This window comes from Apodemus sylvaticus, chromosome 6 (genome assembly GCF_947179515.1).
Source record: "Apodemus sylvaticus chromosome 6, mApoSyl1.1, whole genome shotgun sequence".
NCBI lineage: Eukaryota > Metazoa > Chordata > Mammalia > Rodentia > Muridae > Apodemus > Apodemus sylvaticus.
The window spans coordinates 1,020,880-1,039,192 of record NC_067477.1 but is presented as its reverse complement, the minus strand read 5'-3'; the positions used below and the strand labels follow the sequence as shown (position 1 = coordinate 1,039,192).

Here is an 18,313-nt window from a genome sequence, read left to right as displayed (position 1 = left end):
GCCTATCCTTCACACCAAGTTCTTCATAACCTGGGAATGATAGGTCATTGATTTTCATTATCCTTGTATCACTCTCTCTGCCTTGTGGTCATGCTTTACCTTTTTCTATGTCTCCCTTGATTCTCCCCTTCTCCATGTCCACTCAATTTCCCTGTGAGGCCAGGTCATTCTGTGTGGGTCTTCTGTTCTCTCTTACTTGTGGCATCTTAGTATATATAGCATTTCAGTTGCCCTTTATTTCCATGTAGCATTTGTTCACACACATCAGCTCTTTTACTTTATTCACTGCATGTCTTCTGGAGTTACAGGGTCAAAGGAGCCTCTGATAGCTGAACTTGTTTATTATCCTCAAAATACATGATGTCATTCACTTGTGAGATGAAAAGTTGACCTGAGTATTGAAGACACTGGCTTTGTATAAGTTCTTAATCTCCATGGAACTCATTTTTCTTCTTTGAACAATTAGAGAAAATAATATTTATGTTGATGAAGGGGAATTTTCTCAGTGAGAAAATTATATAATGAATCAATTAGTGGAATACAGGTTATCTACTGTCATGTCAAATGGTATAACTACACAATTGACTTGCCAGGGATCTGTGAGGTGAGCACCTTTAGGTAAAGAGGAAGCTATCTACCAGTCTCAGGACATGGTTTCTATGCCAAGGCAGTTTTCTCTAGTTTTCCTAGACAATAAAAAGGGGAAAGAGAAAGTGAAATTGGATTTGTATACATTACTTCCTCCTTCATTTCTATTGTATCTGCTTTTGGCTGTAAAGGATATTTCAGCGTATTCTATTAAACTCACTCTATTGAACTTCAATATATTGAAGATTATATGACTAAAACAGGATGGGAAGAGCTCTGACTCTCAAAGATTAGGTGTAGTTCAAACACAACTGGGATGAATTCTCAAAAATGAAGGCTTGTGAGATGGGCTTTCTTGTTAGCTTTTCTCTGAACTTTACACAACGTCTCCAAATTGTTAGGAGCTCCTTAAGGATAAAGTCTCTGTCTTATTTAGTATTTAATATATGCTTCATTGTTCTGTTTTACTCTTTCTCTTTCGTTAAAAGGAAAGCAAGCTGGAACACTTTTTAATAAATTTCAATTGCTTAGTAATGACATTCTAAAATGAGTAATTGGGTATTAGTAGTATGGTGTTTATATCAAATGTGTTCTGTATCTGATAATAGAAATGTCTTGAAGGTAGAGGATGCCAGTGTTAAAACTGACTAACTTTTTTAATATTTTGTCATTAGAGTATTTTTTCTGTTTCTATTATTAGGCACCATCTAAACGGGCAAGGGCAGTTTAGGATGTCACAACTCTTCCTAGGTGGTCCTCATAGCTTCAAGACAGTGGCTTTTAAAAATTATTCAGTGCTCTCTTTTAGTGACAACATGTGATTACTGCCACATTCTCTCCCGTTAGTACTGTTTTGTAAGGCTTGGAGGGTCATGAAACATGTGGAAAATGAAGAGCAATCTTATACATTCTTTATGTTTTTATTAGATCTTTAAAGTTTTATTTTAAAACATAGAATTTTATATCGATTAACACCTACATTTAAACAGACTGGTATATCAATTAAATGCTGTGTCACAACTATTATAAGCTCTGTTAGAAAAATAAACATCTCACAACAATCTATAGTGTCAGCTTTTAATAAATACATAAAAGAGAAGTTAGTAGTCAACCAGTTAAGCAAAGTGATTCATAGTATAGTACATGAAATTGTCATATTTGCCAACCTTCTGTCTTTAAGGCAATTTCACCTTTCATATAATCATATCCAGAAACAACATAAAATGTGTTCATGAAAAATTTGTTTTTCGTTGAGCTATTTTATATTCAAATATCTTGATTTAAAAATACATTCTATATTAAATGTTTTTACAAAGGCAGTATTTGTTAAGTCAAACAAAGACTGTTATTGATTCTAAAACATGTCTAATTGATTTTGAAAGATTTATAAACCTTCATAAAGAAGCTAGTACATGTAAAATAGCTTTAAACATATGTTAAATATACACAAAATGAATTTTTCTATATTAATATGTGCAAATTTGTACTTTCTTATAATTTATAATGAAAATAATTTTACTCAATATTTCAATAAAAATTTATGTACCATACTTGTCATTGTGCAGACATATTTTCAGAATCACATTTATATGTGTAAAGTCAGTAAAGTTCTTTACAGAAATCACGATTTCCATCCTTGATAATTGCAGTGTTCTTTTTTCTCTTATACTGATGAGTTACACAGTTGTACTGACATTGGTTGTGAAGAATAGACACATGGTTGAAAGAGTTAGCTTACAAAGACACATTTTATGCAGGAAGGTATTTCAGGTAGATAGAGTAGTGTTATTATTCTCACATATTTGATCTAAAGCTGACCAAAGAGTTGAACACTTGTTTCACATAAAGTTCTATATTTTAACTGCAGTTTTTTTAAACAGTCATCACATGGGCTGTAGAGAAAAAGTTACTTGAGCCAAAGAAAACATCAAAGGAACACAAAGGATAAGGAAAGTGAGAAAGTTGCAGTCTCAGAGGAAATCTTTTCAAGACCAGGTGGTTGCATCATTTTAGTCTCTGGCAACTGGCATCAAACTTACAAAGTGTTGCGAAATCTAACTATGATGTTTTCATGTCATCTTTTTTCCAGTTAACTTATTTAAAAGTGAGATGATTATTTCAAACAACCTCTTCAAAAAGAATGGGAATGCTAAAGATCCTTAAATGAAATCTCAAGAAACTCCACACTATTAGTTAACTTCAGCTTGCCTAAATCAGTGCTATTAGCAGAAGGTATAAATGGGATCCTAAAAGAGCTTTTGTAACTCAAAGATTCAAAAGGATCCGAGCTGATAGCCTGTTAGGTCTGCATTGAGTGGCATGTGGTTCAACTGTATTAAAAATTGGCTTCACATATCATCACAAACAAAATCATAAACATTTATATGGAAAGGACTGCATCCATGAATATTTAATTACTATACTGTTTATCTCAACACAACTTTAAACACTACACTGCAGATGACAATTTTAAGAGATTTCACAATTTGGGGGATGCTAAATTGAAAAAAAATGTCTTCTAGAATCAGCAAGACCCACTGTAGGTATGTCTAATCAGTTATGCACAACTAATTTGCCATGCAGATATTATTGAAGAAAAGGAAAGGATTTGAAGGAATATTAGTCCTATTACTTTGAAAATATTTGCACTACAAAAAATGATGTTTTTACAGTCATAAGGATATAAAGATAGCTGTAAACTAAATTTCAAGAGTAAACAAAGAGAATACAGTATGCATATGATTAAACTTCCTAGTGAGTCACTACCTTTACAAAAACATAAATCACAACATTGTGAAAATTTTAAATTCCTTGTTTTCAGAGGGGCTGTATTTCTCCAAATGAGTGTTAACATTAATAAGAGATCTTTGGAAATGAAGAACTTAGTTTCATTGTTAAGCTATTATTTTTCAAAATTAGGCTTATTGGCTTGAAGCTTCTGGGCAATTTCTAGAAAAATGTGGATTGGACAAACAGGAGCCAGGAAGGAAGGAAGAGCCATTAAGTATAAGCTAGTCTACCAAGTACCAGAAGAAATATAATTCTACTGAGAAAAACATTCATAATCTAGCAAGAATAAATGATTTCAGTGTATCACAGATGTCTGTTGATATATAAAAGAGTATCCTTAATGGAGATTTAGTAAATATTAAAAGGTATTTGAATTTTATTCTTTGGTGGTTTTGCATTTGATATACATGCAATTTTAATTTGTGAATTTTGAAAAATTTGCCCCCAGAGATACCTAAATTTTTTTTGTTATTTTTAATAAACTAAGTTAAATTGAACATGTGGGACATAGATTTTTAACAAACCTTTAAGTCTCTTAAAGAGTGTGTATGGCTTAATAAATAGTAGAAAATATGTAAAAATTGTATCAAATGTTTATAAATACATGTTTACTGCAATGTAAAAATATCTCAGAAGAAATAACTTGCATATAGTTGCTTATGTAATGGAAATATGGGACATTTTTGAATAATTATTCAAGTTATTCATTTTGCTAACAATTTAAAATTCAATTAATTGTGTTTACTATCAACAACTCAAAAGACTCATGTCATAGCATTTGCAAATAGTTTAAAAGTACATAAATTATTTAATCTAAGAATACCCTGTTTCCCCTTACCTGTTAATTAATTCTACCTAGTCAAAGATTAATTCTCTTCTCACAAACTATTAAGCAGAACAATTATTCAAGTAAAATATAAGCCCTATGATCTTTTAAAAATTAGTTTTTTTAAGTTAACAAAAAGAAAAGAAAGAGAGGCTACAAGACATTCCACATGTAAGTACATACTATCATCCAGCACTGAATTCCTGGCAAGGAAATTCATCTTTCCTGTGACAACAGCCTTGATCAATCTTAAAATTAGTGCAAACTAGTGAGGGCCTAAAAATGTACAAATTTTTGTTTTTCAAGGATTCTCTTTGAGTATGCTCTTTTGCTCATTTCATGTGGAAATTATTGTTCATAAACACTGCTCACTTTTGAGTTGTTAGCATTTAATTAATGGATATCTTCCTTTGGGGTGGGGAGGGACTACCAAGCATCCATTAATTTATGTATTTATAAAAGGATCCAGTTCTGAGCAGCAAAGTAGGATTTTCACATCAGCTTTAGTGAGCACAGTTTCTTTTAGACACAGTCACAGTATTTTGACAATGTCCATCTCCTGTTGAGGGAGAATAAGCACTCAAGTCAAGAGCACTGCCATTGCTCTGCTAAGGGACACATTTGTGCTGGCTAGAGAATAACTTTCCAGCTTTCCAGGCCCCAGGGTATAAGACCCAATGGAGGCTAGACTTCATCAACATGCTGATATCTAGGACTTTCAAGTGCTGGAGAGCAGCAAACTGAGGAGAGACACTCTTTAGATTCCTCTGTTGTCACTGGTGAGACACTTGCTACACAAAAGACTGTTAAAATGTAGAATTCAAGTCATGAGCCTCTGGATCAAAGCTGAGTCATGATCAGCTCCAGGAGGGTTGTTCTTGTAGCCACTGTGGAGGGAAGGGCTGCACCAAAGCCTTATCAGAAGGTGGGGAAAAACTAGAAGCTGCTTATGCACAGTTCCCTTTCTTACTTTGCTTTGAAATATTCTCAAGAAAAATACTCAGGACTTGAATAAATCATATTTTAAATTTTTCCATGGATATTTTGCAGATTCAAGAGGTAGAATATTATTGTCCAATGCTGACCTATAATTGGAAGACAGTTCTTCTCTGATACTGTCATTTCTTTGCATCTGTGTTTTTGTGAAATCATTTTAATTTTCTGAGCCTCCATTTCCTGGCTAACAAAATGGGGGAGGATTAGCTTGTTTCCAAGATATTACCCTCACTTGATCAATTTTATACTTTTGTGAGTTTTCATGAATAGGGTTGGAATAATTCAAGGAATGCCCTTAGGGTGCACAGGAGGGCAAGAATAATACAGCTTTCCATTTGAAAACTGTTGACATCATCTTGGAGTAAAAAATCAAGAGAAAATACTCAGAAAAGAAGGTACTCTGCTTGAAGCAGTTTTGTAGACACCTTGTGGATTTCAGGCTACAGGTTAGATCAATGACAGAGTGAAACAATACATCCAGTTTGACAGGCAAGAAAATATAACCTATCTTCAGACAAAAAAGCTATGGACTTAGATGACACCTTACAGTGACCCTTATTAACATTCAGCTTTAAAAACCAGTATTCTAATAAAGTGACATTGTCATGACACCTACATTGTCATATAGGTTTCTATGGCAGTAGTAACTTAGCACTTATTTAATCCAGTCATTTGTGACATTATAAACTTATTCCAAAAAAAGAAAAACAGAATTTAAATTCAAAAAGAAAAGGATATAGGAGTCAAAATCCATTTTTCAAAAGAGAAGAACGCAGACTTGTACATGCACAAAACCACGCAGCTTCAAAGGGGAAGAAAACAGACCAGTGCATGCACAAAACTGCACAGCTTCAAAAGCAACACCACTTAGGTTAAAGTTTATCTGTACACCCCAACTCTAATGAAACCCTAACCCTTACTCAACTGGTTGTGCACAGCTAGACAATGCCAATTGTTATGTGTGGTTGATTACTTTCAATTACTCCTGGATGCTTTTCATCAGCAGGTTGTGCACAAGGATCACTGCTCTGTGGTGGTGACACCATGCAACCTGCTCCATAGCCGTGTGTCTGTCTGAGAAGCGCAGGGATGACAGGTACCTGTAAAGTGTAATCAGTGCTTTCCAGATGATCTACATTCTATGCTGATCTAAATAAGTTATATATTACAGTAAAGTGCTACAACACTAGTCTCCAACAGTAGTAAGACACAAAGTTCACTGAAAACTTCAGCAGCTGAGTAAATCATATGGTTATGAAGACACTTGCCAGTCTTCATGGCACACTCTTCAATAATTCGTCTCCTCCTGTGACTTTTTTATATTATACTTGCTAGAATAAATTGTGTAAAAGCATCCAACTTCCAATAGTTTTTGTTTGTTTGTTAATTTTTCTTTAGAAGTTGCACCTGAAAGCCTCCTGAGCATTTAGTTTGCTGATATCCATTTTTATTTCCTCAGGCTTTTCTCGTCTGTAGGTTACAGCTCTTGTGCAAACACTTTGCAGAATCAGTTTATCCTTGATGGAGAAGAAATATTAAGATTAGTAAAAGAGCTGAATGTTAGAACTGGATGGTAACTTACAACTGTCCTCTAAGTTCACCAACCTTTTTTGAAGCAGACATTCTGTAATCTGAAGAGGACTTTATTTTATTACTATTCCATTGTAGTATCACCTGTCTAATGATAAGGACTTTAAGCAACCCGATCAAGAATGTGACTATGAATATGATGAAAAATATTCGCAGATAGCTTGGGCCAGATAAACACTCTGCAAGAATAGGAAACAAGTTGATGGGTTAAAAAAAAAGTTTTAAAAAGTAAATCAAAGTTTTCTGTCAAATAAGTACAGATTACATTCCTATAATAGAAGCAGGTTTATTTACAAGTCTCTAGTTTCAAAATAGGAGGCTGATAATACTGATTACTCAAAACAGTGAACCCTTCTTTATAGAATATTCACAATTAAAATATTTCATTTTTTATAGCTTGCTATGTCAAATCTCTTATCCATATGTAAGTTTGTTTAGAACAGTGAACAAGAGAGCTATAGTGGTGTGCACAGTTTAGCACTATGTGGAAAACATGATTTATAAAGGATATTGAACAGCCCCAAGCATTTAGCATGTGTTTTTCCTTTTATGCTTTTTTCTCCTTTATTGCTCAGCAGTAATGGAAAATAAAGTAAACATCTGTAGAAGCGAACTCAGTACTACTCTAATAGGGAAATAAATATTTCCTCTAAACCCTGGTGTAAGATTTCATTAATATTAGACATCATGACTCTGAGAAGTAGGAGTGTTGCATCTTGGACCATACCCAAATCTCTCATCTCAATTTTTACTAATTAACTTTACTAATCCAGTCTGTTTGCTGCCACATATTCATTATGCTTTCTTCCATGAACGAATGATCACTGGCTGAAAAGAGAAAAGCTGTGTTAGGAGATGGAACATGCTAGATCTTTGTTTTAGTACCAGATCTCTGGCAAACTCTCACTGGAAAAATCTGTAAGCTCTGTGCTTGCCTGAGGTCTACTCTAGTCTCTGAGGAATATGGTTGCACAATAGTGGGTATTCCACAGAGCTCACAAGCTGCCCCAGATTCATAAAACACTTCCAGGACTGAAGCATGTGTTTCTCCACCCATTTGCACGCTTCAGGGACATGGTCTGAATGCTGCAGTTGCCTCTGAAAGAGCATCTACAGAAAGGATGTGCCAAGGCCATGAGCATAGTAGCATCCAGGCATGGCTGATTCTGGCTCCAATGCTCAATGCTAACCTAGCATGCCTCTTAAATGAGGCAAGATATCAGCAATGGGGGCAAGGGATCCTCTACAACTAGGTAGACTTAATAGAAACCATTGCTTCTGATTGATGACAAAAGACTTTGATGAAGTACAAACCACACCCATTCCTACTCATTGAAATGGGAACAACAGATGCCAGTTTGGTCTAATGCTTCCTTGTTAAAGATATTATGAGGACAGAATACAAAATGTGTGTCCAAAGGTGGTGCTATTTGATCTTTTGCAGCTGTTTGCCTTCAGGTTAGTGACCCTCATAGCTTATGTCCTGACAGATTGTGATGTCCGTTGGCTGACTTAGTCTATTCCATAAGCTAAACCAATCCTTAGAGGGTCATGTGGCTTGATCCTTCTCCTGGGTTTTTGCCTGATATGAGAGGGACTAAAAGAAGACCCTGTAAGAATGGTTGAGTGGACAAATAATTAAGGTGCCTAACAAATGCTCTTTTCCTCTCCTTGCATAATAGTTGTCAAGTGGAGGGAAGTCCTGTAGTTTTTGATACATTTCACAAATATTATGAATGTGTTAGCCAAAGGACCCTTTGAGGGTTTAAGTCTGTATTCATTTTTCCCCAGTGTTGTTATGATGGTCCAACATTTGCCTCTGGTCATGCTTTTCTTAGCTGAGGTCAGGCTAGGTCTTTTTCTAAGGAGCTTTAAGGGAACACTGTTTGCAACAACACTTAAGTCAGAGTAGTGTTTACTTAACATAATTAATGATATGTAGGGGCCCTCTTTATTAGAAAGGCACTTGGCTTTCTGGAGAGATTGCTGCAGCCTGAGCTGGCAGCACATGAGAATCTTTTTCTGAGCCAAATTCACTGTAGGCTAAGGGAATGAAATATGGGAAGCTAAGATGTGCAGGACATTTCTACTCTCCTATTTCTCCAGGGCTAGGTTTTCTATTTCTTGAAATAGTAGAATCAATAGGAACATTTCCAAAGATCTGACTGCAAGTATAGTTTGTATTTCATAGGTGGTTTTACAGCTTAGACCTGTGCAAAGTGTGTTTTGAGTTCTTTTGGAAGGAGGGGGAGTGCTCCAGTTAATTTTTGTTTAAAAGTAGTTTTTGAGCATGGCTCTCACATCTTTTCCATTTATATATAATCTTTGACTTGAGGTACTAAATACACCTTTTATTCAATACACCTTTTATCCTCTATTTTGGACATGAGGTATGGATTCACAGAAATTTTGCAGGGCTTATGTTTCTTAATTTACTATATTTTAGACCAAGGTCTTTAGCTTAAAAGTAACACATTCTTTCCATTGTGTCAAATTCAGAGTTATTCACCTTAAAGTTATATTTTTTCTTTGCATTTTTTTCTGTTTTTCTTTTTCTTTTTTTCCCCCTTTTAATAGACAGGATTTTATATGGCTCAGGATGGCCTTGAAATCCCTTTATGTATATATATATATATATATATATATATATATATATATATATATATGTGTGTGTGTGTGTGTGTGTGTGTGTGTATGTGTGTGTATATATATATATATATATGTATATAAATGGAAAAAATAAATATGCCAATCTCCAGAGTTCTCATATGTCACATGATGCCTAGTTTCATGTGGTGCTGGGAATTAAACATGGGCTTTACCTATGCCAGGCAAGTGCTCTACCAACAGAGCTACACCCCAGACTCATAATCTTAGGTATACTACAACAGCTGATGATCACTTACAATCTTAGCGTTTTGCCTGAACCAGAAGAATAAAGTTTTGGTAGATATGCAAAGAGTGAGCAGGAGAAGCAAATTTAGGTTATATAGGGAAACAATAGCTTGTGATCTCTTAGTGAAATTATTCTACACAGGGAACTTATATTTTTGGCTCATGGAAGTCCTTCTAGATAATTCATTTGCCTGGTCCTTGGTAGAGGTAGGCAGCACATAGTTCTGTAAGGATGAACAGGGAGGTTAGACCACTTAAGTATTTCATCTTTGGGAGATTAAAAAGTGGATTGCCAATTCATTACTGTATATACATATTAGTATAGTTTTTGTTTGTTTGTTTATATCTGTGGCATACTGATAGAGTTGTTTTAAAAAGGAATTTAATAATTTACAACAGAATCAATATGAAGCCACTGTTTCTTCCTTCAGGAATAAGGTATATGGTAGATCCTTCAGCCCCAGGAGTCTCCTCAGACTTACCTGATGTTTGGTCCATGCGCTGCTGTTCCATGACAGCACAGGAGGTTTTACACTGATCAAGGACAGCCTGAGACAGATTGTGAGGGTGAAGGCACTGCAGACAATTCCTGTTCAAGGAATATGAAAGGATTACTACTTTAAAAAGGCAATAGACTGAATATTACCCATGAAAAATAAATAACAAAACAACTAATGGACAAATTTTGATTAGGCCCATTAGAAAGTAACCCCATCAACAAAGCCTGGTGGCCAAATCCAGTAATCCCAGATACATGAAGTCTGAGGCAGGAAGATGATAAGGTCTATGACTGCCTGGGCTACAGAGTAAATTCAAGGCCAGACTGAGTAAAACAATGTCTGAAAAGTAAAATAATAATAATAATAATAAATAATGAAAGAGGAAGGATATTTTACTTTGTAGAGCACTTGCCCAATTCAACCCAATTGAATCCATGAGCCTGGATTCAATCCCCAGTAGCAAATAAATAACCAAACCCCACCATTTTATTAAGATGCTACATTTCTAAATGATTTAAATAACTATGTACATTTCTAAAATTCTTACTTGCATTACTTATCTGAGAAAGTATGCTTTAAAATTTAAGCAAGCAAAAGGAGGCACATGGCATTTGCATAGGAGTTCTATGAGCAAGTCTCAGATTGCAGTTGAATGCTACTGTCATACAACACATGGCTTTCCATTTATGCTTCCCCTATGAGCTTCATAGCACTGTAATTCTCTATGTTAAACATTAAAATATTTAATCCATTTATAATGAGTCACATTTATTCACTGACTGGCATGTACCAAGTAAAAAAATTATTTTATTTACCTTTACAAATATCATTTAATTCTTTCACAATTAACCAGAAGCATGGAGAGTTTTAAGAAATTATTTTACATCACACAGCTAAATAATAATAGGTAGGTTTTCTGACAACCTCTGTTTTCAGGAAATTATTAAAGAAACAAACAAACAAAAAAGGTAGTGACTTTATATAGACTTGTTCTGATTATTCCAAAGCAACTCACTAGCCAAAAATTGGAATTCCAATACTCAATTCTTTCTTTTTTCTTTTTTCTTTTTTTCGAGACAGGGTTTCTCTGTATATCCCTGGCTGTCCTGGAACTCACTCTGTATACCAGGCTGGCTTCGAAATCAGAAATCCACCTGCTTCTGCTTCCCAAGTTCTGGGATTAAAGGCGTGTGCCATCAGTGCCAGGCCCCCAGTACCCAATTCTTAAAGTTTTCCACTCAGGATCTCTTTTTTTTCATTTTTATCATCATCATCATCATCATCATCATCATCATCATCATCATCATCATTTTTGTGTGCTAGTAACTAAGAATTCAGAAACTAAGATTAAAGAAGGCAGAATGAAGTGCAAAACAGCTGTCAGCTAGGAATGCTTTGTTCATTTGCAGACAGAATCATACCAGTTTTCACTGCAGGAGAGATGGCAGGTTGGGCAGTGCTCACAAAGGCGGCCAATGCTTCTCGGATCAGTGCACTCACACCTGCCACACACACAGGTGCCTCTCCCGCTGCAAACTTGGCCCTTGGAGTTGACACAGTGCTGTGCTGAGGCTGATGGACACTGACACCGATCCCCTTCCCAGCCATTAAAGCACTGGCATCTGCCACCTTCACACTCCCCGTGCCCTGCAACAGAGACACACCAGAATCAAGGTCACCAGACCTACGGAATTGGTAAGGTCTCTCCCATTTCCACGAAATATGCAACAGTCTGGTTAGTAGACACAGCATCAGTTTCTACTGGATTTGACAAAGGAGTGGCAGAATTAAGAAGTGCTTTAAACACTGTTCTATTATAAGTAGATTTCACCTGCTAATATGTTATGCTAACATGTACAAAGAAAGTTCCTTCTTTGGTGGTTGCTCAACTGCTTAAATGCCATCATGCTTTCAGGTTTTAAATTAGAAACAGATAAATATAATGAAGCCATAAGGGATGACTTCAAATCAGTGAAGTAAGAGCATTTGGTCAATGGCTAGCACAGTCTTCCCACTTCACTGTTGCTAGGGGCCCAGAAAAATTTTGCAGGGTGATGGGGCAACCATTCTAACACTTCTCTGTGTTCAGAAATGGTTAAGGATAGGTCTTGTGAGAAGCAGAAACAATTCTCCTTATCCTCAGAACATTATGCAGGAGGTTAGCATTCGTAGAACACTATCCAGAACACTATATTAGCAGGGAAGGCATAATCTGTTTTATGGAGGCTGAACAATGGAAAAGAGAAAGGCATGTGTGCATGTTTGAAGGGCATTTATGCAATTAACTTGAGAAAATCTTGACTATACACTTATAAATGGATTTTAGACTATAAGGAGTGTCCAAGAAAAGCAGCACCAGGTACTGAGATACCCTGAGTTTAAGATCTCTGGGAGTGCAAACTGCCAAGGGGTCTGCCTGTGCCCAGGACCTGAGCACATAGGCGGTTCATCTGCCAGCTGGCCTGTCATGGGGCCTGTGTCCTACTTGTAGATCAGCAGAGGGAGTGACTCCCCACCACCATCTTCCCTGCCTGCCAGGGCAGAAAAGCAGCACCAGGTACTGAGATATCCTGAGTTTAAGATCTCTGGGGCAGCAAACCACCACGGGTCTGCCTGTACCCAGGACCTGAGCACATAGGCATTTCATCTACCAGACAGCCTTTAGTGGGGCCTGTGTCCTACATGGGGATCAGCAGAGGGAGTGACTCTCCTCCACTATTTTCACTCCATGACAGCAGTCTAGGAGCACCTGGTTCACTGAGACAATCCAAGTATAACATTGCTTGGGGCAAGACTCAGCAGGGTTCCCACAGCACAAGAGAGGAAGGCAGTATATCAGCAATCTGGGCCAGAGGAAACCCAGGCATCCAGTGTCACTGAAATAGCCTTAAAGGTCCACAGGAGGTTGAAGCACCAGCAACAAAAAGACAGATGGTGAGAACCAGAACACCAGTGAGAACCAGAAGGCTAAATGCAAACATAGGAACATTACTAACAGAAACCAAGGCATTATGGCAGCAGCTGAACCAAATTCTCCAAAACAGCAAGTCCTAGATACCCCCAACACACCAGAAATAAAAGAGTTGGATATAAAATCACTGGTCATGATGCTATTAGAGGAACACATGAAGGACACAAATAAATCTCTTAAAGAAATTCAGGTGAAAAATGATCAAAAGCTAGAAGCCCTTACAAGGGAAACACAAAAATTACTTAAAGAAATTCAGGAGAATATGGGTCAAAAGATAGTAGCCAATAAGGAGGAAATGCAAAAATCACTTAAAGAAATACAGGAGAACTTTGATCAACAGGCAGAAGTCATGAAAGAGGAAACACAAAAATCTCTCAAAGAATTACAGGAAAACAAAAACAAGCAAGTGAAGGAACTGAGCAAAAACATTCAGGATCTAAAAACAGAAGTAGAAACAACTAAGAATTCCCAAAGGGAGACAACTTTGGAGATAGAAAATCTTGCGAAGAAATCAGGGGCCTTAGATGCAAATATCAACAACAGAATACAAGAGATAGAAGAAAGAGTCTCAAATGCCAAAGATACCACAGAAACCATGGACTCAACAGTCAAAGAATATGCAAAATGCAAAAAGCTTGTAACCCAAAACATCCAGGAAATCCAGGACACATTGAGAAAGCCAAACCTAAGAATTATAGGCATTGATGAGAGGGAAGATTTACAACTTAAAGGGCCAGCAACTATCTTCAACCAAATTATGGAAGAAAACTTCCCTAATCTAAAGAGAGAGATGCCCATGAATATACAAGAAGCCTACAGAACTCCAAATAGACTGGACCAGAATAGAAATGCCTCCCGTCACATAATAATCAAAACCCCAAATGTTCTAAACAAAGAAAGAATACTTAGGGCAGTAAGAGAAAAAGGGCAAGTAACATGTAAAGGAAGACCTATCAGAATTACCCCAGACTTTTCACCAGAGACCATGAAAGCTAGAAGATCCTAGGCAGAGCTCATGTAGACTCTAAGAGGACACAAATGCCAGCCAAGACTACTATACCCAGCAAAACTCTCAATCACTATAGATGGAGAAACCAAGATATTCCATGACAAAACCAAATTTGCACAATATCTTTACACAAACCCATCCTTACAAAGGATAATAGGTGAAAATACCAATACAAGGAGGGAAACTATACCCCGGAAAAGGCAGGATAATAACTTTCTTTCATCAAACCAAAAAGAAGATAACCACACAAGTATAAAATTAACACCAAAAATGATAGGAAGCAATAATCAGTACTCCTTAAATTCTCTTAACATCAATGGACTCAATTCCCCAATAAAAAGACATAGACCAACAGACTGGTTATGTAAACAGTACCCTACATTTTGCTGCATACAGGAAACACAGCTCAGTGTCAAAGACTACCTTAGAGTAAAAGGCTGGAAGACAATTTTACAAGCAAATGGTCTCAGGAAACAAGCCTGAGTTGCCATTCTAATATCAGATAAAATTGAGTTTCAACCTAATGTCATCAAAAGAGACATGGAAGGACACTTCTTGCTGGTCAAAGAAAAAAAATCCACCAAGAAGAACTCTTGATCCTGAACATCTATGCTCCAAATGCAAGGGAACCCTCACTCGTTAAAGAAACTTTACTAAAGCTCAAAGCACACATTGCACCTAACACAATAATTGTGGGTGACTTCAACACCCCACTCTCCTCAATGGACCAATCAGAAAAACAGAAACTAAACGGGGAAACAGTGAAACTAATTGAAACTTTGGACATATTGGATTTAACAGATATATATAGAACTTTTCATCCCAAAGCACCTCATGGTACCTTCTCCAAAATCGATCATATAATTGGCCACAAGACAGACCTCAACAAGTATAAGAAGATTGAAATAATCCCATGCCTCGTATCAGATCACTATGGAGTAAAAGTGTTCTTTAATAACAACAACAACAACAACAACAAAAAAACAAAAAACAGAAAGCCAACATACACATGGAAACTGAACAATACTCAATGATACCTTGGTCAAGGAAGAAATAAAGAAATCAAAGACGTTTTAGAATTTAACGAAAATGAAGGCACAACATACCAAAATTTATGGGACACAATGAAAGCAGTGCTAAGAGGAAAACTCACAGCTTTGAGTGCCTCCAAAAAAAAAAATTGGAGAGAGCATACACTAGAAGCTTAACGGCACAACTGAAAGCCCTGGAACAAAAAGAAACTAATTCACTGAGGAGGAGAAGAAGACAGAAAATCATCAAACTCAGGTCTGAAATCAATCAAGTAGAAACTAAGAGAACCATACAAAGAATCAACAAAATCAGGAGCTGGTTCTTTGAAAAAATCAGCAAGATAGATAAACCGTTAGCCAGACTAACCAAAGGGCACAGAGACAGTATTCAGATTAACAAAATTAGAAATGAAAAGGGAGATATAACAACAGAAACTGAGGAAATTAAAAAAATTATCAGATCCTAGTACAAAAGTTTGTACTCAACACAACTGGAGAATCTGGAGGAAATGGACAATTTCTCAGACAGATACCGCATACTAAAATTAAATCAGGATCAAATAGATCATCTAAAGAGACCCATAACCCCTAAAGAAATAGAAGGGGTCATAGAAAGCTTTCCAACAAAAAAAGAACAGGACCAGATGGTTTCAGTGCAGAATTCTATCAGACCTTCAAAGAAGACTTAACACCAATACTCTTCAAACTATTCCACCAAATAGAAACAGAAGGAACACTACTCAACTCATTCTACGAAGCCACAATTATGCTAATACCAAAACTAAAAAACTGGATACATAAACAGGACCATACATTTTGCTGCATACAGGAAACACAGCTCAGTGTCAAAGACAAAAACTACCTTAGAGTAAAAGGCTGGAAGACAATTTTACAAGCAAATTGTCTCAGGAAACAAGCCAGAGTAGCCATTCTAATATCAGATAAAATTGACTTTCAACCTAAAGTCATCAAAAGAGATACTGAGGAGTACTTTTTGCTGGTCAAAGGAAAAATACACCAAGAAGAACTCTCAATCCTGAACATCTATGCTCCAAATGCAAGGGCACCCTCATCTGTCAAAGAAACAAAGCACACATTGCACCTAACACAATAATAGTGGGTGACTTCAACACTCCACTCTCCTCACTGGACTGATCAGGAAAACACAGTGAACAGGGACACAGTGAAACTAATTGAAGCTTTGGACCAATTAGATTTAACAGATATATAGAGAGAACATTTCATGCTAAAGCAAAAGAATATATCTTTTTCTCAGCACCTCATGGTACCTTCTCCAAAATCAATCATATAGTTGGTCACAAGACAGACCTCAACAAATATAAGAAGATCGAACTAATACCATGCCTCCTATCAAATCACTATGGAGTAAAAGTGGTCTTCAATAGCAACAAAAACAACAGAAAGCCCACATACACATGGAAACTGAACAATACTCAATGATACCTTGCTCAAGGAAGAAATAAAGAAAGAAATCAAAGACTTTTTAGAATTTAATGAAAATGAAGACACAACATACCGAAATCTATGGGACACAATGAAAGCAGTGCTAAGAGGAAAACTCATAGCCCTGAGTGCATCCAAAAAGAAAATGGAGAGAGCATACACTAGCAGCTTAATGGCACACCTGAAAGCCCTGGAACAAAAAGAAGCTAATTCACCCAGGAGGACTAGAAGACAGGAAATCCTCAAACTGAGGCTGAAATCAATCAAGTAGAAACAAAGAGAACCATGCAAAGAATCAACAAAACCAGGAACTGCTTCTTTGAGAAAATCAACAAGATAGATAAAACCTTAGCCAGATTAACCAAAGGGCACAGAGACAGTATCCAAATTCACAAAATTAGAAATGAAAAGGGAGATATAACAACAGAAACTGAGGAAATTAAAAAAAATCATCAGATCCTACTACAAAAGCCTATACTCAACACAACAGGAAAATCTGGAGGAAATGGACAATTTCCTAGACCGATACCAAACACCAAAATTAAATCATGATCAAATAGATCATCTAAACAGTCCTATAACCCCTAAAGAAATAAAAGGGGTCATAGAAAGTCTCCCAACCCAAAAAAGCACAGCACCAGATGGCTTTAGTGCAGAATTCTATCAGACCTTCAAAGAAGACCTAACACCAATACTCTTCAAACTATTCCACAAAATAGAAACAGAAGGAACACTACTCAACTCATTCTACGAAGCCACAATTATGCTAATACCAAAACCACACAAAGATCCAACAAAGAAAGAAAGCTTCAGGCCAATTTTCCTTATGAATATCGATGCAAAAATACTCAATAAAATTCTTGCCAACCGAATCCAAGAACACATCAAAATGATCATCCACCATGATCACGTAGGCTTCATCGCAGGGATGCAGGGATGGTTCAATATAAGGAAATCCATCAATGCAACCAACTACATAAACAAACACAAAGAAAAAAACCACATAATCATTTCATTAGATGCTGAAAAAGCATTTGACAAAATTCAGCATCCTTTCATGCTAAAAGTCTTGGAAAGAACAAGAATTCAAGGCCCATACCTATACATAGTGAAAGCAATATACTGCAAACCAGTAGCCAACATCAAACTAAATGGAGAGAAACTTGAAGCAATCCCACTAAAATCAGAGATTAAACAAGGCTACCCTTTCTTTCCATATCTTTTCAATATAGTACTTGACAACATAAGGAGGTCAAAGGGATACACAATGGAAAGGAAGAAGTCAAATTATCACTATTTGCAGATGATATGATAGTCTACTTAAGTGATCCAAAAAACTCCACCAGAGAACTCCTAGAGCTGATAAACAACTTCAGCAAAGTGGCTGGTTATAAAATCAACTCAAGCAAATCAGCTGCCTTCCTGTACTCAAAGAATAAGTAAGCTGAGAAAGAAGTAAGGGAAATGACACCCTTCACAATAGCCACAAACAGTATAAAGTACCTTGGGGTGACTCTTACCAAACAAATAAAACATCTCTATGAGAAGAACTTCAGGTCTCTGAAGAAGGAAATCAAATAAGACCTCAGAAAATGAAAAAATTTTCCATGCTCATGGATTGGCAGGATTAATATAGTTAAAATGGCCATCTTG

The 18,313-nt window shown here is 36.4% G+C and overlaps 1 protein-coding gene and 1 long non-coding RNA gene across 3 annotated transcripts in view; one reads left to right on the top strand and one right to left on the bottom strand.

Moving 5' to 3' along the window:
• LOC127686788 (uncharacterized) overlaps positions 1 to 18,313 on the top strand; it is a 102,876-nt gene that overhangs the window by 29,115 nt on the left and 55,448 nt on the right. The gene's annotated exons all lie outside the window — the stretch shown is intronic.
• Positions 4,029 to 18,313, bottom strand: part of Itgb8 (integrin subunit beta 8) — a 93,815-nt gene continuing 79,530 nt past the window's right edge. Inside the window, exons 11-14 of the mRNA XM_052184821.1 lie at positions 11,607 to 11,832; positions 10,168 to 10,274; positions 6,806 to 6,969; positions 4,029 to 6,717 (exon numbers count right to left, since the gene is read on the bottom strand). Coding sequence (XP_052040781.1) covers positions 6,595 to 6,717; positions 6,806 to 6,969; positions 10,168 to 10,274; positions 11,607 to 11,832 — 620 coding nt within the window. The 3' untranslated portion in view covers positions 4,029 to 6,594. The remainder of the gene's footprint in view (positions 6,718 to 6,805; positions 6,970 to 10,167; positions 10,275 to 11,606; positions 11,833 to 18,313) is intronic.